Below are 22,877 nucleotides of genomic sequence, written 5' to 3' on the forward strand. Positions count from 1 at the left end.
AGCTCAATAAACCGTCTTGGTGACACGGCGCTTTGGATTTGTTAAACGGTGGCTTTCTTAACCGGAGAATTATTTTCACTAAAAAAAAGTGTATCACAGCAGGACCAGAACGTTCCGTTCCCCTTGCAATGGGGAAGACGTGACTGCAAACTGCCGGAAACTTCCACTTTGTGGCTTTATCAAGCAGAGAAGCTGGATTTTTAAACCTTAATGAACGAGCTTTTTGCAGAAAATTCGTGAACAGCTCAAGTGGCCACAATAAGTGGCTGGACTTATTTTCGGAGGATTTATCGAGCGGATTCTACGGTATAATACTGAACGAGGCCGGTGTACTCAAATCATTTTTTAAGACCGAGGTCCTTACTGAATTTTCGAACAAAGCCGAAGACCGAGTCCGAAAATCAGTAAGGACTGAGGTCTGGAAAATTCATCTCCCGTCTCCGGCCGGGTTTCCGTTACATCAGTTTTCTATGTACGATGTCTGTCCGTGTGTGGAGTGCTCCCGTTCGAACGTAAAAAAGAAGCAAGCATGCTATGGTCGTCAGTCGGATATAGTTTTTACATGTTGATATTAGAAAAAAAGGCATCACCCTACGATATATATTATAGAAGCTTATTTCAGTTTATAACATAAACGCATCAGTCTCCACAACAGACTTAGCAGTGATATTGCATTTCATTTTATTCGCCTGACACCCCTTGCTAATAAAATTACGCGACATCATATCGATGCGGTGTTCAATGTCATCACGAGACTGACTGCGGACCATTCTCTTACTACCGGCTACTACTTACTGTCTACAGACTTCAATGCATGTTATGCTATCACGTGCCAGTTGCCATCTCAGTCTGTTGCGATGCGACGTCCCGCTATCACCGTTGCTCGGAGCGAAACCGTGATGCAATCGGCTGCATGACCTTGGTCTGACCCAACGGCGCCAGCGCTGCATCGGCGCCGACGATGCTCCGTCCCCAGCGACGCCATTGTGTTGCATGTTGGTCAGTTTGGGTGTGGTGTCGGGGGTAAACGGTCTTGGACGTTGGCGGACTGTGAGCAGATTGCGGTGATTCAAGATTAATTTACTACTCTACTTTACTACTCTATTACTTTCCTACGGTAGTGATTGGCAGCCGACAGAATATGGAAAGCCATACGAGTTTGGGAAATAACTGAAACAATGTGATCGTGCCTATAAACTGTGGACTCCATATACTCCATAGACATAGGACATAGAAGAAAGTCAAGCAGTCTACACACAATGCCCTATAGAAAACTACGGTGGTTTCGAGAGTTCAAGTAACCTAACCTACTGCGTCAGCAGCGTCTACCCTGACCAGTGACCACCCCTTTGATTCTCCTGGGTGGTTAGACAGTCATCCAGGCAGACCTTGGTGGATACCAGATTCCAAATTACCCTGATTCATCGTCCTGAACGTGTCTTCACCCGCCTACTTCAACGTCCACCATGTCTTGGTCAATGGTAAGGCATCAGCCGACAACTACTCAGCCGCCTCCCTTGGGATCAGCCTACCTCTCTTCTAACCAGACCGCCTTCAAAGAATCTCGAGGCTTTGGCCTCTCACCGCTGCTACCACCGACCACAATCGCCGGGTGTCCGCGAGGTCTTGAGCCGGTCATTGTCGCCGAAGAGTTGACTATCGACCGCCTCGCTGAATACGAGTACCTAATTCGAACCGCCTCGGGGCAAATCCTCTTCAGCGCGTCTATTGACGTGGCCTTTTGCAATTTCTGCGGGTTGTTCAACCTCTGTGGAGATGGCCCGGCGTATCGACTTGCCGTCGAAGACCTCGAGAAGAGAGAAGTCCTCACGTTGTCTCCGCCAGAAACAAGCCGTTATGGCGCCTTGACGAGCTGTTTACAATGTCTAGAAGAGTATGATGTAACTGCGGGGGGAGGTTTACATATAGGTGCTGTTACTGAAGAACCTGGCTGCTTCAGTTTCCAGACAAAGATCGGCGTGCGAAGCGCAGACGGTGATGCGAAGCTCTTCATCACGGGACCAGACTGCAGTTCCGGGTGGTGATGCTGCTCGGATGTTATCTTGCCCGTGGTTGGAGGCGATGGCCAGCGGGTAGGTTCGGTGACAAATGTTTGGAGAGGATGTATGAAGGAGACTTGCAGTAGGGGTAAGGTGTACCGGGTGAAGTTCCCGTCGGGTCTCGATCCGATCACCAAAGCGACCTTGTTTGGGGCAGTTTTCGTGGCGGGCCACACGTTCTTTGAGAGCAACGAAGAGAATGTGTAAGATGAAACTGGATAACAGTTTGTGGTGGTGATGTGTCCCTTGTGATCAGTGTTGGGTAGTTGTGTTAAGATAAATGTGGTATACCGTGAAGACCTAAGACATTGGGCGTTCGCGGAATGGTTTCGCCGGTGGGGATAGTGTGAAAGATCTACACCAAAAGCAAATGTGATGCTTTGGCATGTCTTAGACCGAGAGCTTTAACGGAACACTGCTGTTCAGCTTCAGACTCTTCAGTCTTCATGCACGCGCAGGTGTGTTCAGTCCACATCGCTTTACTGAAGAGTCTCCTCGCATGAGTTTCGTTCAGAGAGCCACTAGCATTTTATGAGTTCTACCGTCCCTTATGATTGTACTTTCTTTTTCGAACTATAAAATTAGATGCATAAATAAAAGCAGAGGGATGTGTGATCTAGAGATGTGTCATCGCAGTATGACAATATTATCTTTGTTCTAGCCGGCAGTACCTACGTTGCTTGAAATGTTCAACGAATGTTGGGTCTGCTGTTGCATGCACATCTAGTGGATGTTGATGCTTGTTAAGTTGATGTGCTATAATCGATAATTATCAAAACCCTAATTACCTTTGAACATGAAATTGATGAATGAGAAAACCACCAGTTCTTCGAGGGTGTAGGAACCCATCAGATGACTTTATGAGGGTCATGTCCATAGTATTAGGTACGCTCACAATTGCACTAAGTTGGGTCTATCAAGCGCTGATCAAGACGCCTGTCACAATACATATCGAATTCGAGCAGTACCAAATTTTAGCATAAGCATGGTCGGTAACTGAGGTCAAGCAATAAAAAAAGGGTTTATATTCAATCCGATTGATCTCAGACAACCAAACAACGGATTATAAAATTGCGCCACATTTATTAGTTCCCACAAATGAACCGATGAGACCTGAGCACCTTCCACTATGCCAGAAATCAGAATAGCTTGGTGGCTTCACTTTTGTTCACCATGTGCTGACTCACCATCACCCCTCCCGCACTCCTTTCCGTCATTCAGCACTTTCACCATGACAAGCAACTCAAGACAGACAGCTAGTGACTCAGTACGAAGACCAGCTACAATCGACTCAACGGTAGAGAGAATAAACAGAATACACAAGGACACCCTGACAATGGTGGGTACTAGGGGAAGTTGGGGCAATGCCGGAGTTGGGGCAAAGCCGAAATTCGAGATATTTCGAAAACCGTAAAACATGGATGCCACCTGTCAGTGATGCTCTGAAGCTTAAGTGACTACAATTATCGCATGTTTGTTAAGAGTCGTCATTCGGAATACTTCGACTGTGAGGGCGCCAAGAGCGTTTTCAAGGTACGTTTCCCTTGTACTACATGCGCCTTTGAAGCTGCATTTTTTACTCATTATGCTACCGTTTGTCTGGCCAATTCGGTCAAGTAATCTTTAGCATGTCTTTGCATAAGTGTGCTGCCTATTTGAAATTTATACAGCACGTTGAAAAGTTATGGGCCTGCAAATGAAAGTATGGCTGGCTGGGGTAATGCCGAAAACGTGCGATTACGCACGTGTTAAAAGCACGCTACGTGGACTTTACTGCTGTAGAATAGCAACGCGTATTTTTAGTCACACAAATTACACTTTCAACCGACACAACGGCCTGTTACCTATAAGGAATGATTTACCTGGCATTTTCTTATTATATCACACAATTATAACTTCCAGTGTGCACCGCGTCCTCAAGCTCTTGAAACGTGTGTCAGCTTTGATGAATTCTGGATAAAGTTTGAGATAAAATGGCAAAACATCAATGTCGGCATTCCCCGTAGATCATTTCTCCCATTTTCGGCTTTCCCCGCAGTCCGGGGCAACGCCGAAAAAGTCACTTCTTTGATATTTTTAGTTTGTGCGCTTAACGGTATGCGAATTCATCAAATGCGCCTGGTATGTTTGAAAGGCAAAAGACTGGCCTCTCGAATGATGCCAACAAGAATAGCGTATGTTGTCTACCTTGCGTGCTACGGGCGTCAGAAAAAAGTCTTCGGCGTTCCCCCAACTTCCCCTACACTGTAGAGTAGAATTCGCTCGATAAATGTACCTTGGCGACACGACGTTTTGGATTTGTTAAAGGGACTATCCCACCTTCTAAAATGTTGTTAAAACCAGTTAAATTGTGCCCGACTTTATAGATTGGATGACCAGGAACACGGTTCTGGCCTTTATCTTTCATTAAACATCTTAGGCTTCCCATATTCCAAACACAATCTTTCAAATATGTGACGTCACAGCCCAAAATTACCTCCTTCCCCAGGCCACATTACTGTCATAAAGCTGATTCTTTTTACTCTGTAGGCACGACAACAAAGTTCAGACCAAGTTTTAAGCGATTTTTCAACGAACAAACCCATTTAAATCAGAATGACTAAACGAGGTGACGTCACACTAACGGTCGCTCCATGTTGAAGATAGGGCCTTGTACAAGGCCCATTTTCAAATGAAGGGAACGAATTTCTTCAACACCAAGAGGCCGCGGGGGTTGCAACCTAGATAGATAGTGGTTTCTGAACCTCGCCGCTAACTTGGCTATCTCAACTCAAACCCCATGTTAAAGGTTAAACAACCCTTTAAACGGTTGCTTTATTTACCGGGGTCAGTTATTTTCACGAAAAAAGTGTATCACAGCAGTACCGGTACGTTCCGTTCCCCTTGCAATGGGGAAGACGTGACTGAAAACTGCCGAAAACTTTCACCTTGTGGCTTCATCAAGCAGAGTAGCTGGATTTTTAAACCTTAATGAACATAAACTTTTATGTAGAAAATCCGTGGACAGCTCAAGTGGCCACAATAAGTGGCTGGACTTATTTTCCGTGGATTTATCAAGCGGATTCTACGGTATAATACTGAACGAGGCTGGTGTACATAAATCATTTTTTAAGACCGAGGTCCTTACCGGATTTTCAAACAAAGCCGAAGACCGAGTTCGAAAATCAGAAGGACTGAGGTCTGGAAAATTCATCTCCGGCCGAGTTATAACAGTTTACATACTCTGCACGATGTCTGCCCGTGTGTGGAGTGCTCCCGTCCGAAGGCGAAAAAAGCAAGCATGTTCTAGGATTGTAAGTCTGATAGCTTTTGCATGTTAATATTAGAAGAAAAGACATCACCTTACGATATATATTGTAGAAGCTTATTTCAGTTTATAACATAAACGCGTCAGTCTCCACAACAGACTTAGCAGTGATATTGCATTTCATTTTATTCGCCTGACACCCCTTGCGAATAAAATTACGCGACATCAGATCGATGAAGTGTTCGATCTCATCACGAGGCTGACTGCGGACCATTCTCTTACTACCGGCTACTACTTACTGTCTAGACTTCAATGCATGTTATGCTATCACTTGCCAGTTGCCATCTCAGTCTGCTGCGATGCGACGCCCGCTATCTCCGTTGCTCGGAGCGAAACCGTGATGCAATCGGCTGCATGACCTTGGTCTGACCCGACGGCGCCAGCGCCTCATCGGCACCGACGATGCTCCGTCCCCAGCGACGCAATTGTGTTGCATGTTGGTCAGTTTGGGTGTGGTGTCGGGGGTAAACGGTCTTGGGCGTTGGCGGACTGTGAGCAGATTGCGGTGATTCAAGATTGCTTCACTTCTCTACTTTACTTCTCTGTTACTTTCCTACGGTAGTGATTGGCAGCCGAGAGAATATGGAAAACGAGTTTGGGAAATAACTGAAACAATGTGATCGTGCCTATAAACTGTGGACTCCATATACTCCATAGACATAGGACATAGAAGAAAGTCAAGCAGTCTACACACACAATGCCCGGCTATAGAAAACTACGGTGGTTTCCAGAGTTCAAGTAACCTACTGCGTCAGCAGCGTCTACCTGACCACAGCGTCTACCCTGACCACCCCTGGGATTCTCCTGGGTGGTTAGACAGTCATCCAGGCAGACCTTGGTGGATACCGGATTCCAAGATTACCCTGATTCATCATCCTGAACGCATCTTCACCCGCCTACATCAACGTTCACCATGTCTTGGTCAATGGTAAGGCATCAGCCAACAACTACTCAACCGCCTCCCTTGGGATCAGCCTACCTCTCTTCTAACCAGACCGCCTTCAAAGAATCTCGAGGCTTTGGGCTCTCACCGCTGCTACCACCGACCGCCATCGCTGGATGTCCGCGGGGTCTTGAACCAGTCATCGTCGCCGAAGAGTTGACCATCGACCGCCTCGCTGAATACGAGTACCTAATTCGAACCGCCTCGGGGCAAATCCTCTTCAGCGCGTCTATTGACGTGGCCTTTTGCAATTTCTGCGGGTTGGTCAACCTCTGTGGAGATGGCCCGGTGTATCGACTTGCCGTCGAAGACCTCGAGAAGAGAGAAGTCCTCGCGTTGTCTACTCCAGAAACAAGCCGTTACGGCACCCTGACGAGATGTTTATGTCTAAGAGAATATGATGTCACTGCCGGAGGATTACCGATAGGGGCAGTAACCCAAGAACGAGGCTGCTTCAGATTCGATACAAAGGTTGTTGTGCGAAGCGCAGACGGTGATACGAAGCTCTTCATCACGGGACCGGACTGCGATTGGGGTTGGTGCTGTCACTGTGGCGCGGATGTTGTCTTGCCCGTGATAGGCGGCGACGGTCAGAGGGTAGGTTCGGTTACGAAAGTTTATAGAGGCTTTAGGAACGAGGCTCGCAGTAGGACTAAGGTGTACCGCGTCCAGTTCCCGCCGGGTCTCGATCCGAGCACCAAGGTCACCTTGTTTGGGGCGGCTTTTGTGGCAGGTCATACGTTCTTTGAAAGCAGCGAGGAGAGCACATCAATTTCAAACGAAACTGGATAGAACTTCGTGGCGGTGCCGCGATGATGTGCTTTTTGTGTCAGGTGTTAGGCAGCTGTGTGATGATTAATGTGGCATACCATGAAGACCTAAAGCATTGAAAATTCACGTAATGATTCCGCCGGCGGGCATAATCTGAGAAAACTAATTTCCGAAGCAAATGTGATGCTTATGCAATATGCATGTCCGTAGGAGAGCTTTTGACGGAACATTACTGCTCAGCTTTATTCAGCTTCATGTACGAGTATCTGTTTTCAGTTTAGGTACATCGCTTTATTGAAGAGTCCACTCGTAAAATATCTCATTCGGAGAGCCTCTAGCATTTTAGGAGTCCTACATTCTCATATTGTCCTTTGTTTTCGCAGCTATAAAATAAGATGCCTAAATGGGAGCAGAGAGATATGGAGGCATTCAATCCAATCATATGTCCTCGCAGTATGACAACGATATGATCTTTTTGTAGCCGGGAGGACGCTGCTTCGAAATTCAACAGCTGTTTGCTGTCGTATACTTATTGGACATTTAGTGGATGTTGATGCCTGTAGTGTTTATGCATGTAATCGATGCCAACCAAGGATATAACAGGCTTTGAACATGAGAATGATGAATAAGACAGAACCAGAGGAAAAAGAGTCTCTGCTCTCGTCAGATCCAAATTTTCTACGATTGTTCATGTTATCATCCGATGGCTTGACGAAGGACATGTTCCCCAGCATTTTACCTACAATTGCGCATACTAAAATTGGATCACCTCCATACGAATCCACAACAAAATCCGTTGGACTGTGGACATAAGAAAATTTCGCCACCAGCTGGGTTGGTTTCTCACTAGGTCAAACAATAACAAAGTTTGCATTTGATCGAACTGACTTCTACGACAGCCAAACACCGGGTTATAAAATTGTGCCACGTTTATTAGTCCCACGAATGAACTGATGAGACCAGTACACACCATAGCTTCATGGCTGCATCATTGTTCGTCATGCGCTGACTCACTAGCTGCCATTACCCTTCTGTACCCCTTTTGCCAGTCAGCATCATCATCATGACAAGCAAGACTCAGGTAGACGGCTATTGACTCAGTACGAGGGTCAGTCACAATGGACTCAAGAAAATACACAGAATATACACAAAGACACCGTGACAATGCCAGTACAGGAAAGGAGTACGTAACAGTCAAACGCCAACGACATCAAATACCGGCAAACACTTTCTGGTCTAAGCATAGGGCGTTTCAAAGATGTGCTCAGCATCTAGCTTCATGATCATGCTATTTATTAGGACAATCTCTTTGTAAGCTGATTGACGCACCAAAAGTACAACACGTGCAGGGCTTGGTAAGTAAACGAGGCCCTCAGTACGTCCAACCCACGAGCCAAATTTTGTTCAGCCATTAGCATTCTTTCAAGCGCTAAGCTGAGCGAGACTCTCCTTGATTGCCCCGCCAAGCATGTTTGATCCCTCGGCGTTGGCGCTGTAGTAGGGCAGTTCGCTCTGCAGACGGGTCAGCCAGGCGTTGATGCGCGGCCACCGGTCATTGCCCAGAAGCCCAGCCGTTGCTAGTGTGGAAATGTGAACCAGAACCGCCAGGTCGGCCAGGGTAACTTTCTCGCCGGCGACGTTCTTCGATAGACCCAGGAAGGTTTCCAGCAGGTCCAGGCTCTCGTCCAGCTTGGGCTTGTTCTTCTTGTACTCGTCTAGGCTCTTGGTGAACAGCAACGGGAACTGTGAACAGGGGATGAGATGCTGGTTATGCCTAGAGCCAGAGTCCCAGAATTGTAATTCGGTTGGGGTGTCAGAGGGGAAAATTTCTCAACAAAAGGGGATAAGAGTGGAAATTCGCCGGTAGGATAAGGCCCAAAAAGAGTGGAAAAGGATCCAAACATAAATTTCTAAACAAGTGTGTTAAAATTTAGGGTGAAAAATGGACATTTTTGCAAATTCTTTTCTTAGTAAAATTGAGAGTAGAAGTTGTTCTTCAAAATTGGAGGTGAGAGTGAAAATTTATTTTCTCACGGATGTAGTTTCTCAGCCAAATCAACTAATTTTTGGACACGGGTAACAGCTGTTCACAAACGCTGCTATGTAGAGGATGATCATGTTGCCAATAAAAATTGCTGTAGCAGAGCTTTGTTTAGCCCATAACCATAATTTTATGTATCTTCTTATTGTACATATTACAGAAACAAAATTTTGACGTATTCCCTCTCGAAGCTGGCTAGCAGAACTCAATGATCACCATTGGCATGTACAGCAGGGCTGCGGAGTCGGAGTCGGAGTCGACAGCTATGGCCGTAGTCGGAGTCGCAGTCGGAGTAGGTTTTTGGAAGCCCAAGTCGGAGTCGAAGTCGGAGTCACTGAAAATCCATCGACTCCGCAGCCCTGGGGCCTCGTTTCATAAAGCGAGCCCGTAACTTACGCCGGTTTTTGGTGTTGTATTGCAAGTGCATGTGAAGCGATACATTTATTTCCCCTTCTCCCTTTTGTTCTTGCATGCACCATAAATAGATTCAACGATTCAAATTCACGTCATCGCTTCACATGCACTTGCAATACAAGACCAAAAACCGCCGTAAGTTACGGACTCGCTTTATGAAACGAGGCCCTGGACTGCACAGTGCACGGATTCTGTTCTCCAACTTACCGCAATGCCACGGAAGTTGACGTTGAGACCGGAGTCGAAGTGGAGCCTCTGGTCGACCTTGGCTCGCTCCGCCGGGTCCTTGGGGTACAGCTCACTATCCGGCGCGTACTTGTCCACCAAATACGTGATAATAGCCTTGCTGGAAATGGGAAGAAAATAGTGATCAGTCGCGTCTGATGTACTTTGAGAATTGAGAGGATACGGGATTTCCGTATACAAAGCCTACGCTCGCCGAAGCAAGTAATTGGCCGGGTGTGATATACGATTATTCTACGTAGCGTTGTGTAGTCAAAACAACTCAGAGGGAGGCCGTGTAATATATCGTCTTGACACGTAAGCGCCAAATCATCTCATGCTTTCGGCTTCCGTTTACGTTCCGAAACAGGCTAGTGATTTGCTAACACAGCACAGTCTAGCCATGAATCAATTTCACGCTCTAGCAAACTTAATGTAAATAACCATAGCAAACTAAGCGAGATCTGTATCACATTCGGGGCCTCCACACATACCTTTCTCCCAAATAGAGATCACCATCTTTCATGGTGGGTACCGTATGCGCCGGGTTCATCTTGAGAAACTCGGGTGTGCGAGTACCTCCAGCCTTCATGTCCACCCAATGGTAGGTATAGTCTAGTCCGATCGCCTTGGCAACCAGGAACACGGCCCGGCACGGCGGGCTGCCCTGCACACCGAAAATCTCCACACCCATGGCCTGCGGAAAGAACAGGAAATTTTATATGAGGGGTATGAGCAACGCTGTGTCATCTCACATGTTGGGTGGCTTCACATAGTTTCGGTTGACACTCCGCAAGAATGTGGGGAAACGTTTGCATTACTGAAAGGCAAAGGCATACAGTTTGTAGTGTAGTGCCCCTCCTCAAGCACCCCGCGGGATGGCGGCGGCTGCCGGAGTCGGCTGGGCCTCTGACCTTTCAATGTCACGCCTGGCCGGGGGGCTAGGGTGACCGGTCGGCCGCGCCGGGCCGGGCGTCTGGTGCCCGCCGGCGAGCCGTCGGCTGGCCGCTGGTCACCGCAATTACAAGTTAAAAAGTAAATTGTAAACTTAGTCCTGAATTTCTGCGGGCGTGGTGTTTGAGGATAAAAGTGTAATACATAGTACATACACTACACAATTATTTATGACACTTCGGTCATTTAGAGACACGTCGGTCTTCACACTTCAGACTTCAGACTTCTAACTTCTAATGTATTCGTATCAGACTTCTAATGTATTCATTTCATTTCTTGTTTACTTGTTTGACTTTTCTTGGTTGGAGCTCGGTATTACTTTCAGTCGCTGCTCGATATAATGGCCAGGACTAAGCTAACATGACAAAAACGGGTGGGGGATGGTGCCTAGTGATAGGCAGTGGGCCTTTGTGCCATCTCCCCATAACACCACTGTCGTCAACTTTGTCTCTAAATAAATGGTTGTTGTTGTTGTTGTTGTTGTTGTTGTTGTTGTTGTTGACGCAACGTGTAATATTGTTTGTTTGTTTATTGGGACTTTAGGGAGCGCCGATGGCGGCGACTACAAGGTTATTTGGCGCCCATGACGTAATATTGCATGCCATTTTATTACTCCCTTGCGAACACAGATACCTATCACAATTAAGAAGCGTTCCGTTTCATACGCTATGCCTGAACATTATTGACCACAAGTCTCTACATTTGTACATACGAGTGCATCCACTTCACACTACAGCCTGTCGCAATATATTTCTAACCGTATCGCCCCTGAGTAAACGTCGGAAGATTGCGGCGGCGTCAGTAAGACCAGTTGATCCGCCATGGTCAGCAAGGTAAAAACGCCAAGTCACCATGACTTCGCGATGGCTATTACAGGATGCGCCTCGCGAGCCCAGTGTCCTTGAGATGGCGTGCATGCCGCCCTCGACAGCGGGCTCCTTGGGATTAGCGGATGTAGATGGTGCCTCTAGGAAGCGCATTTCACGTCTTAAAAATGAAAGAATGTAATCACGAGATAACAACGAATTGCGTTAGCAGATTGGGTTTTACGTTTTTGTCGGCCGTGTGGTCATTGGCACACATAAAAATGCATACCGTAAGGTGGGGCTATTTGAGACAGTGGGGCTATTTGAGACAGTATTTAAAATTGCTATAAAATAAAAACTATTTAAAATTTATGCTTAATTTTTGCTCAGACGATTTACTGCTCGATTCCACACCTCTCTGAGCAAAAATATCACACAAAAATCAAACGATCTTCATTTTATAGCGATTTTAAATACTGTCTCAAATAGCCCCACTGTCTCAAATAGCCCCACTTTACGGTAAGCATCTTAACCCTATTCCTGGCGGGGGGCCTCAGGAGCCCCCCTGAGGTTTTTTGGTTATTTCTCCCAAACGCGTTGAGCTAGGAAGCTCAAATTTTCTGACTTTTCCTAAAAGGCTTCTACGCAACATGTCTGAAAATTTTGAGTTGATCTGACCTCAGGTCAGGTCACCAGAGGCGGTTTGGTGACCCTACCTCAGAAAAGTTTGCAATCACGCCAGAGCTAGAGTTTTTGACCGATCAATTTCTTCTCTTTAGGCTTTAGTTAGGGTACCAATATGTGCAATTTGTATATCTCGGAATTTTGATATCGGTGACCTAAGGTCAGGTCAGTTTCGCGACCTCCCCATTATAAGTCAATGGGGGAAAAATCAACTCCCTGTTTTTACCACTAAAACGGGTCGGAATGGCCCCATATACCATACATGACTTCATATACGATCAACCTTCACTACCTTGAGGTCTGTTTTGCTGTTGGGCAGCTGTGAGGTCATGTGACGTCATCAAAGGTCACCAAAGGTTTTTGGCCAATAACTCCGTACAGGAACAAGATACAGCCGCGCGGATGGTCTCATTGTGTTCAGCTCGTCAAGACGCATCGAATGATATACATAATGACCTCGAGGTCACGTGACCTGAGGTCAACCTTTGACCTTGACCTTTCGAGGTCAACATATATATCATTCGATGCGGATTGACGAGAGGATCACGATGATGCCCTTAGTTTGTTCCTATCTTGACTAATTCGAAAGTTATTCGAGAAAAACTCTCCATATCTAGCGCCGCCATTTTGACTTTTTCGACCCCTGTGACGTCATCTTTGACCTGACCTGAAAATGACCTTAGTAAAAATTGTAGATCTTGACCGTGCGTATCCGATGCCGTTTACCGTTTGTCGCTGCGATGTGTAGTTTTTGAGATCTGAAGGGGGGGCCGAATCGCCCCCCCCCCGCCAGTTTCTTGTCCCGGCGGAGCCCGCCAGGAATAGGGTTAAAACTTGATAAAACTTATTCGAACTCTTCTGAAAGCTGTAGCTTTAGCCAATTTCTTTCCTTTTATACAGGATGAGACCAATTCGTAAAAAAGATAGGAAGCATTACATTCATTGAACGACTCACGGCCTACAAGAAAATTTTATTCCAGCTCACGCGACACCCAAAACATCCACATACCTGTTTGTTGCGCGCACCGTTCAGCTCCCTCCGAAGTTCCGCCACGCAGCTCGGTGAAGCGCCGGCACTGCGCGCTGCCCCTCGTCCGTCGACCAACTCCACACTGTCTGCTGCCGGCGGTGCTAGTCATTCCGCGTCCACCGCCGCCGTCGGCCGAGTCACCGCCAAGGTCACACCTGCGATCGTTCCTCACTCCGCCCCCAGTGGGGGTGAAGCGGGCGGAGGGAAAGGATCAGAAGTACGTCAGTTCTAGAACATGCCACAACGAAAAGTGATGAATGTGCATGAGTTGCTACAATCCAACAAACAGGTAGGTACTGAATGGCAGCGTGGCACAGAGGGCAGTAGTGTCTACATTCAAATACATTACTGTATTGAAAGTGAGGTCATTTAGATGTGTTGAATACATGTGTTGAATACAGGGAAAAAATCAGAATAAAAAACACCGCACTTCGGGTAAAGGTCGAGGGAACGACAAAGCGAACCCTTTCCCCCCATACAAAAAGTACCTACCATGTTATACCATCCACTCGTTATCGGCACCTTAGAAAATACTGGAGGTAGTGGTAAAGGCGTGTGTGAAAAGGTGTGTTCAGATCAAGCTATGGTGGAGACCCGGTTTGCAGGTACCGCGTAATCGATATTCATATTTTCGATCGCTTCGAGCTGCATGATCCGACAGGTACATAAATGACCATCAGAACGATTCCAGTCACTGATTGTTGAGTTCTGTGAAACTGGTTAAAGGAGTTATGTTTACACATGACCCCTCCTGCATAAGGTACTTGCATATAATTGACGGTTTAAGCGGACTTCAATGGAATCCTCTTACTGCATTAGAAGTTTCAGATGCAGTGGCGGTTCGCCCATTAAGGCAACTCAGGCAGTGCCTAACCAGAATTTTCTGGGTTAGATTTCTGCTTTTTTGTTTTGTTTTTTAAATTAAAAATATTTTTCCCAATGATTTTAGTGGTTTGATAACATATAGTTACCCTGCTAACCCAACATTCAACTCATGCACGTATTATTCGCTATAATTTTAATGCAGCCTAGTGTGCAATAATTTAGCTGCCTCATTTGCCCGCAAGGGCACCTCCGGGTGTAGGGGAGTTGCGCCCCTTCGGCCCCAGCACCCCGAGGGGCGTCGGTTCTTTCCAACTGGCGTAACGGGTGTAGCAACCCCGTTCGTCCCAGCCCCCTTCGACATCCTTGTCTTCCCTCTGCCTATCATCCCATTATCTCGCCTTCTCACTACCTTTCCTTTCATGGTCGGAGGCCCTTCCCCTGTTTTACTGGCTTCGCCGTGCCCTCGGCCCAAAGACCGGGAAGAGGATGTCTGGGTGTTGAGGGAGCTGCCCTGCGGGTCAGTCGGGGCAGCCTTCCAACACACGTTTTTGACGCCAATCCCCGGATCTGCGGGATGCCCCGTGTCGGCCCCGCACGCGGGAAATCGGCCGGTCAGGCGTCGTCCTGTGCGGCACTGGCTCATTGAAGTCAAGGGGGCCGGGCGACGGGTATGCGGGGGGCTGCCGCTGGGTGCAGGGGCCGCCTGGTCCTTCAGCGTGGGGCTTAGCGCCGCCGAGGGGACTTGCCCGCGTGGGTCCTGGTCCGGTCTCGCGCGGCCTGGCTCTGCGGTGGTTGCGGCTCACGCGGCCTCGTACCCGGCGGCTTCGGCTCGCTGCTTTTGGCGTTCCGGTCCCCGTATAGTCCTGCGGTACTCTTGGCGGACCACCACCCTCCGGGGGAGTGTGGCCGTCCTCCAGTTGGGCTCCGAGGTGGGTGGGAGGCCGCGGGACTGAACCTATCAGCTACTTCATGGATACCTCAAACCCCCCTTTACGGACCACGGCTTCGGCCGATGCTCGCCCTCAGGCACGATCCGAGGGGCAAGGCTCACCGGATAGAGTAGACCAGACCCATGACCCGAGACCCTCGGCCGTGACTGAAACCAACCCCACTGCCTTACACGATGTTGACTTCAACCAGTCTGACGGACTCACACTGTCTGGAGGGACGAGTGTGCCCCCAGACGTGCTACCAGAGTTCCTGGTAGTTCGCTCCGCCGAGACCGACCAATCGGGCAGGCAGCGTCCCTTAACCCGCGCCCCACTGGGGTCTGCGTATAACACGCCCTACTGGGGGGGGGGGGCTATTCATAGCCCCCCCCCTCCTAACTCCGAAACTACTGGGCCGATCGTCAAAATTCAAACGGCGTCTGATAGCCCCGGAAAAACTGTCGAGCGAAACCTAATTTCATTGACCTCGAGGTCACCGATGACGTCACAGGTCAGGTCAAAGCAAAAATTATTAGCATTTTGGCTTCTTCACGTTTTGGGCTCTGGCCGCCGTCTTACAAGTCAGATCAGGCTCATTTTTGGTTCACACACTCGTGAACAGATGCTCTAGATACTCTGAGGGTACCAAACTTGTACTTTGATTTTCAGGTCAAGGTCAGGTCATCACAGGTCACGAAAATATTATATCATCCGTCGGTCACGTGACACATGTTTTATGGTCCATTTAGGCCAAACATTTCGAATTTGATGTCATCTGTGTCATTCGAGGTCATTTTGAGTCAAATTTAGCTTAGGTCAGGTCACTTTCAGGTCAAAAAAGGTCAAATTTTGAAGTTAAAATTTTTCAACAAAAAGGTGTCTATTGGATGCAGTTTGAGCTCAGGAACACGATGGTGCTATTTATATTAGCGTACGATGTCAAATTCGTGCTGAAAAATTGATTTGAAAAATTAATAATTTTTAATTTTTTGCAATAATGCGTATAACTTCGCCATTTTTGAAGATATTTAGCTAAAACTTGCTAGAGTTAGTCATAATAATGTGTTCTATCACATATATTCCGGTTTTTTCGAAAAGTCAAACTTTTTTTGAAAAAAAATGTAAAAATATAAAATTTGAATTTTATAATATAAAATTTTCGAAATTTTCAAAATTTAGAAAATCCGAGATAGCAGTTTGATAGCGCAGTCTATTCTGAGTCCTCTCATGCAAAGAAATTGGATCTAGCTTAAAAACTGAGCTCTTGGGAGCGAATGCCGTGGTTCAATGTTTTGCGTCGAAATCGGCCGAACATGACGTCACTCTGACGTCATTTCCGGCCGACCTATGGTAGGTACGAAGTTCAAATTTTGACACAAGGTGTCAAATTGATGCAGCCGAAGGTACTGAAAGTTTGGCGTCGATACGTCAAGCGGTTTGGAAGTTATTGCAGAAAAACGGGAGGGGGGGCTATAAATAGCCCCCCCCCCCCCAGTGGGGCGCGGGTTAAAGTTGAATCCCTTTCAACGCGTGCAGGCCCTCTCAAAGTATGGGAACCCAAAGCAGGTTATCTTGCGAGCGGACGGATCACTCGAACTACAGATAAGCGAGCTGGAAGCTCTGTGGTCGTTCCGTGACACGTGGAAGGAGCCGCAGGAGCTGCTGAAATACATGATCCGGATGGGACTCGCCACATCATTTCCTGAAACATACAGGCTCCTGTACCTCATCTTAACAATCAAGCCAACCACAGTGACGGAAGAACGTTCCTTCTCGGCGCTCCGGCGTCTCAAGACGTTCCTGCGCTCTACGATCGGCCAAGACCGTCTGAGTCACTTGTCCACTATCAACATCCAGTCAGAGCTGGTCGTCTCCCTGGAACGCTCTGGCGAGCTGGCCGAGCGTGTGATTGAGAAGTTCGCGCAGCTCAAGGAGAGGCGGATTGATCTGCTGTATCGCTGAGAGTAAGGTGTCCCCAGTCTGATCCTAGACCGTCTTTAATTTGATTATCTTTGAAGACAGTAGATCTCTTCGGTGTGCAACTCACGCAGCTATGATCGTATATATATATATATATATATATATATATATATATATATATATATATATATATATATATATATATATATATATATATATATATATATATATATATATATATATATATATATATATATATATATATATATATATATATATATATATATATATATATATATATATATATATATATATATATATGTGTGTGTGTTACAGGCAATGTGTGGAATCAGGCATTCTATAGAATGCCTAGGCATTCTATAGAATGCCTGACCGACCAGGCATTCTATAGAATCCCTAGGTATTCTATAGAATCCCTGACTGCTTAGGCATTCTATAGAATGCCTGGCTTAAGCTCCCAGGCATTCTATAGAATGCCTAAGTATTTTGATTGTCCGAAACACACTTCGAAAATTAGGGGTCAATGGCAGTAATGCTATTTGTTTACCTAATTTTCATTGTTGGCCTAGGCCGGTCGTCACCTCACCATTTCAGGGCAATGAGCTGAGAGGAAGCGAGGGAGGTATTGGGCTATGCCGACCACCAAATGGTGCGCCGCAAGCAGCAGCTGATCCAATTCCGTTGGCACGGGAGAGCCACGGCGCAAGGCACGCGGGAGAGTCACAGGCCAACTAGTCGCTTAAACGGTTACCCTCGGAGGATTATGCTGCTACAGATACGAAGCTGCATTAGAAGAGTGTTGGCTGGGAGGGTGGACCGTAGGCTTGAATCGAAAGTGATTGCGAATGACGATGGCTTTGTTCTGATGTTAGAAATGAAGGTGAAAAATACACCAAAGGTCACATTTTATGTCGTCATAAGCACTTCGTGTAACGACTCTCAATATACATACATGGACAGCTCAACCTACACCGTAATGTCAGGGAATAACCTGAATAAATGGTTCATTATTCCACGTCTGGGCGGTGGCCCGGCCGTAACAAGAGCCGGATTAGGTGTTGTTCGATCTCCCCTTCCAGCTTGACTTCTGGGCCATGCGGTATTCGAAAGGTCGTCAAAGACTCAAAATTATGAAATTTTACTTCAGTTCTTCTTTGGCAATGTTCGAAAGGGTGCCATTTCTAAAACAAGTAGCTAAGCCATTTTTTAGGTCAGCCCAATTTTTGTCCATTTTTGGCTCGTAGCCGTTTTCTCCAGTTTGACCTTAAATTAATTCCTTAGAAGGCAAACACCTCCAAAAATGGACGATTTGTCAATTTTTTCTGTGTAATTTTTTTACCAAAGGCGTTTCCGATATTGACATTACCACCATCGTCTTTCTAGTGTTAAGATAAATACTCTGTACTCTCAGAATGAAATCCTGATACAATTTGACCTAATAAGGTCAGATTGAATACCTGACCGGAAAATTTGACTGAATGAACATAAATAGCTGAACGCAAGGTAGCCTGGCAGAAAATAATACTATGTTACATGTCGGTCTGTGCTCATAATCTTATACAACATACACTTATATGTTGGAAAGATTCGTGTATTTCCTAGGCATTCTATAAAATGCCTGAAAATCAGGCATTCTTTAGAATGCCTAGGGATTCTATAGAAGGTCAGGTAGGTGGGTCAGGCATTCTATAGAATACCTAGGGATTCTATAGAATGCCTGGTCAGTCAGGTATATATATATATATATATATATATATATATATATATATATATATATATATATATATATTTGTTATTTATCTAAAGTGTGCTGTCTTGAAACATTTTTTTATTCTTCGTGTTCTAGTTGAAATGAAGATGATCCTGAGTCGTTTTGAGTCAATGTACCTGAACAACAGAGAGCATGGTAGTTCCTTTTGATTGTGTGACATTTACCGGTGTTGTTGAATTGTTGTGCTCCGGAGGCCTGAGCTATGGCTGTGTTGAAATGTGCATAGGAAGCAAAGAAGAATGCCAATCGCCAATACATCTGACCGTTTCCAGTTCGTGTTAGTTGCGATCCTTTACAACTTACTTACTACTGAGTGACGATAACAAATTTAAGACATTTTTGCTTCATCTCTAAATATGTACATATTTAATGCGCAATGCAAAGGCAATGCGCAATGCGCCGCCACTGTTCAGATGGCGGAGGCAGCTCCCGATCACAGCGCGGAGATAGATGGGCTACGAAACGAGGTGGCCCAACTACAGGCGGAGCTGGCCGCGGCTAAAGCGGACTGAGCCAGTTCAAGTAACTCAGCAGCGCCGGGGCCAAGCGAGCAGCCAACAGCCGACGAGGGCGACATCCTCGAGCACCTCCTACGTCTCGAGTCGCCGCTACAAGAATGGGCAACGGGCGACGACATAGACCGCCTGCTGCAAGAGGCGACGCACGGCGCCGATGGTGCTGTCTGGAGTGGAGCAGAGGAGGCGATGCGGATGACAATCGTCCCGGGTTCCCGCTCATGGGGAGAGGGGGGGGACTCGGACGACAGACGGCGCCAGGGGCGCTGGCAGGGTCAATCGATAAGAGCGACGGCTTTGGAGCTGCCATGGTCGCCCCGGGATACCCGACCCGTGGGCGGGCGCAGATGGCGGCCGCACAAACACAGACGGACGGCCGCACAAACACAGACGGCAGGGCGGTCGATGGTAGCGACGACCCTAGCGCAGCGCCGGGTCGGGCACTGCTCGCAATTCTGGGAGACTCAATCGCCCGAGACGCACCATGGCACGGCGGAGCTCTATGCCTGGCTCGGGGCGGCAACGCTTCGCGTGGCCAGGCAGATCGGCTGGAGAGAAACATTCGAGCTGGTTTAGATCTCTACAAAAAAAAATGACAGGCAAGCGCGAAAGTAGAACAATGATCACAAACATCAACTATCGATGACATCAACTAGCGCGAAAGTAGAACAATGATCACAAACATCAACTATCGATGACAATTCATTGCGATAGTCATTATCCAAAAATCCAAAAGGCAGCATCGCAAGAGTTGGTCTTAACCACGTGGTAGGTAAAAGAAAACCATGTCAGAAAACGCCAAGAAGAAGACCACCACTGTTCTCCTAAAGGGGCGTGAGGAAATCAGAACAAAAGTCATACATCAATCACGCAAGGCGAACAATCTTGGCAAAATAAGCGATGCATCGCTCTGATGACACCGCAACCAACATGACGAGTGTTCGTGTGGTATCGAATATGACACTGGTAGTGAATGATGTTACTGCTACGCATGATTCAGACTATGACTGAATGGAGTTGCCTCAGGCAGGATCGAATGGGTCGATGATGTGATGAGCGACCAATCAGGCAGGATCAAATGGGTTGATATCATGAGCAATCAATGGGACATGCTGTAGGGGCGGACGGTGGTATAAGTGTGGGTGTGGGTAACAATGTAGTCAGTGATCATCATGGTGAGCTCGGAATAAGACAGAAGGTTCGACGTGGTCATTTGGACGTAAACGGACAGTTGATATTACTACAAGCTGCCTAATCACTGCTGCGGTCCATTACTATTCAACATTCGAGGGGCGTCTCCGTATTGTCTGCGCTTGCGTGGGGTCCGCCGGCCGAGCCAGAGCAGGCGCATACCCCGGCAGTCAACACTGTCTCACTCTCGCCACCCTGTTCGGCCACATTGTGGCGAGTCATCGCGCTCAACATCTCGTTCGGTCACGTTTGGACAATATAAAAAATGAATTATTGGACAGTTAAATAAATGTTCTTTTTACAAAGTTGTTACACTCCGCATGGAAGACAGAGGTGAACCGCCGGGTGTCGATGTGGCTCTCCGGTGCCAGAGGCTGGAGGAGTGGCCCCGAGCCCGCACGCAAGAAGCGGGTGGTGGAAGCTGCGACAGCAAGGCCGGTTGGGCCTGAATGGCCTCAAGAGGCGGTGCGCCAAAGGACAAGGAATGCCAAGACACCATCGTGCTCGACCACGACAGTATCGGCGGCTTTAAGGGCTAGTACGCTGTCAACGATGCCGCTTACTCGCAGTTAAAGGGAAGAAGTCTGGGCAGCAGCCACTGGGATCGAAGCAAGCAACCTTCGCAGCAAAACAAAGAAAGCAACCTTGTTTGTTTGTTTATTGAGGCTTTAGGGCGCGCCGACAGCAAAGGTCATTTTGCGCCCATAACGTCGCACTAATAAAACAAGTGTTTCAAAAGAAGAAACCTTCTAGATACCAAGACTAGAAAGTAAAAGACTTGGTCAAAACGACAAGGTAAGATAGAACAACGCAAGAGCGTCGTAACAGTCAACTGACTAGACAAGTAGACTAGAGAGGATTTGGGTCACCTTTATGATGGAGGCGAAGTTGTATGATGTCAGGAATACAGCGGCGAAGACACGCAGCCAACGATCGATGATAGTGAACATTTGAAAGATGTTGACGAAGGTTCGGATATCCCAGAGTCCGATGCTGCCGGCATCACCAAGTATAGAGACGGGCGCAGTGTGTGGCTCTAAGAGTCCTGTTATCGACAGGTTGTAACGGTCCCGTTCGACAAAACGCATTCATGGAATCAAAATGGATTGACATGTTGTGTTTGTCAGAAACATTTCTGACGGAAAGTATACGAACGGACTTTCTGGGCTTCCCCGACTATGCCGTCCTCTGGCCACATCGACGCAAGCCAAAGCGTGGGAGCTCAGTGATACGGGGCGGGGGAGTGGCTATCATCTACCGTGACTCAATAAAGGTTAGCTAAAAAAAAAAAATACCGATCCGGTAACCGACGCACTCTAGGTAGCACGCACCAGTCAAGGTTGGTATCTGGTGGTCGGCACCATTTACCAGCCACCAGACAGTTCCGTTGTAGTCTTCCTGGACTCACTCAGAACACAACTACAAGAAGCACTATCGAAAGGACAACCAGTGGCCCTGCCCGGGGACATGAATATCGATCTATCCACCGAAAACGGCGCCGGAGTAACAAGATAAGAGCAGCTTTTGGATGAGCTAAACCTAAATCAGCTGGTTGGAGACGACGCACATGTCCACTCGGAGACATGTGCGTCGACATGTGTCCACACTTGTGTCCACACTTGGAGACTCTCCACGTCCGTCGATTCTCGGACATTCTCGGTACTTGTTTAAATTCTTTCCCCGCATGATGGTAAAGGGGACATTGTTCGATGAAGTCTGCCACGCTAACTTCAGCACTAGAAGAATAGTGCAGCATCATGAGCATTCAAAACATGTAGTTTCATTTGACGAAATGCAAGTACAGCCGAAGTCAACCTGCCTGGCCCAAACTAGCAATCAAAGGGACAGCGGACTTCGGATGTATGACCGGTTTCACAGCAAGCTGACAGTGCACTAGTGTTCATGGCTCGTGGACCGTGGTGTTGCCATGGAAACACCATGGAAACATCCGGTGGGATACGTATTGAGTGAAGAGGTTACTCCTGCAAGTATCATAAACCCTCTTATAAAGAGGCTCGCCAGCTTCAACGACGAGACACTGACGGAGACGGGCCGGCTCGCCAACAACGGCGTCTGCCGGCACCTGCAGAGCCTGGCCCGGGTGACGGTGCTCGGCCCGTTGCCCCGGCCGTCGGGTGAGGTTCATGGAGGCCGGTGGGAAACGACGGCCGCCTACCACCTCGAGAGGCGTTTCAAACACTGCCTGCTGCCTGGCGTGCGCCTGATCCCTCTGGGCAGGCGGCTGCTGTGGCGCTCGGGAGGGCACTACTGCGTCGTGCCTGAGTGCGCGTCGTCTTATCGGCACGACGGCGTGCACCTGACGACAGCGGGGTACGCCCGGGTGGCGGACGCCCTGGAGCTCAGCCCAACTGGCTGGCCACGTCGTTTTGTTGAGATCACCATCATCGCTCCTCTTCTTCTCTTCTTAGCTCTTATATAGCTCGTCTTTCTTTTACATAGTGTAAAGGGAAGC

The 22,877-nt window shown here is 47.6% G+C and overlaps 1 protein-coding gene across 1 annotated transcript; it reads right to left on the reverse strand.

The window, feature by feature from the left end:
* Positions 1–7,992: 7,992 nt before the first annotated feature.
* Positions 7,993–15,326, reverse strand: LOC122366768 (glutathione S-transferase 1-1-like). The gene is made up of 4 exons (XM_043339334.1): positions 13,212–15,326; positions 10,253–10,455; positions 9,744–9,882; positions 7,993–8,824 (listed from the first exon to the last, which is right to left on the reverse strand). Exons 2-4 carry the CDS (start codon positions 10,450–10,452, stop codon positions 8,504–8,506), a joined length of 660 nt encoding a protein of 219 aa, XP_043195269.1. The 5' UTR covers positions 10,453–10,455; positions 13,212–15,326; the 3' UTR covers positions 7,993–8,503.
* Between the last annotated feature and the right edge of the window lie 7,551 nt (positions 15,327–22,877).

This window comes from Amphibalanus amphitrite, unplaced genomic scaffold (assembly GCF_019059575.1).
Source record: "Amphibalanus amphitrite isolate SeventyFive unplaced genomic scaffold, NRLGWU_Aamphi_draft 000829F_arrow, whole genome shotgun sequence".
NCBI classification, from domain to species: Eukaryota; Metazoa; Arthropoda; class Thecostraca; order Balanomorpha; family Balanidae; genus Amphibalanus; species Amphibalanus amphitrite.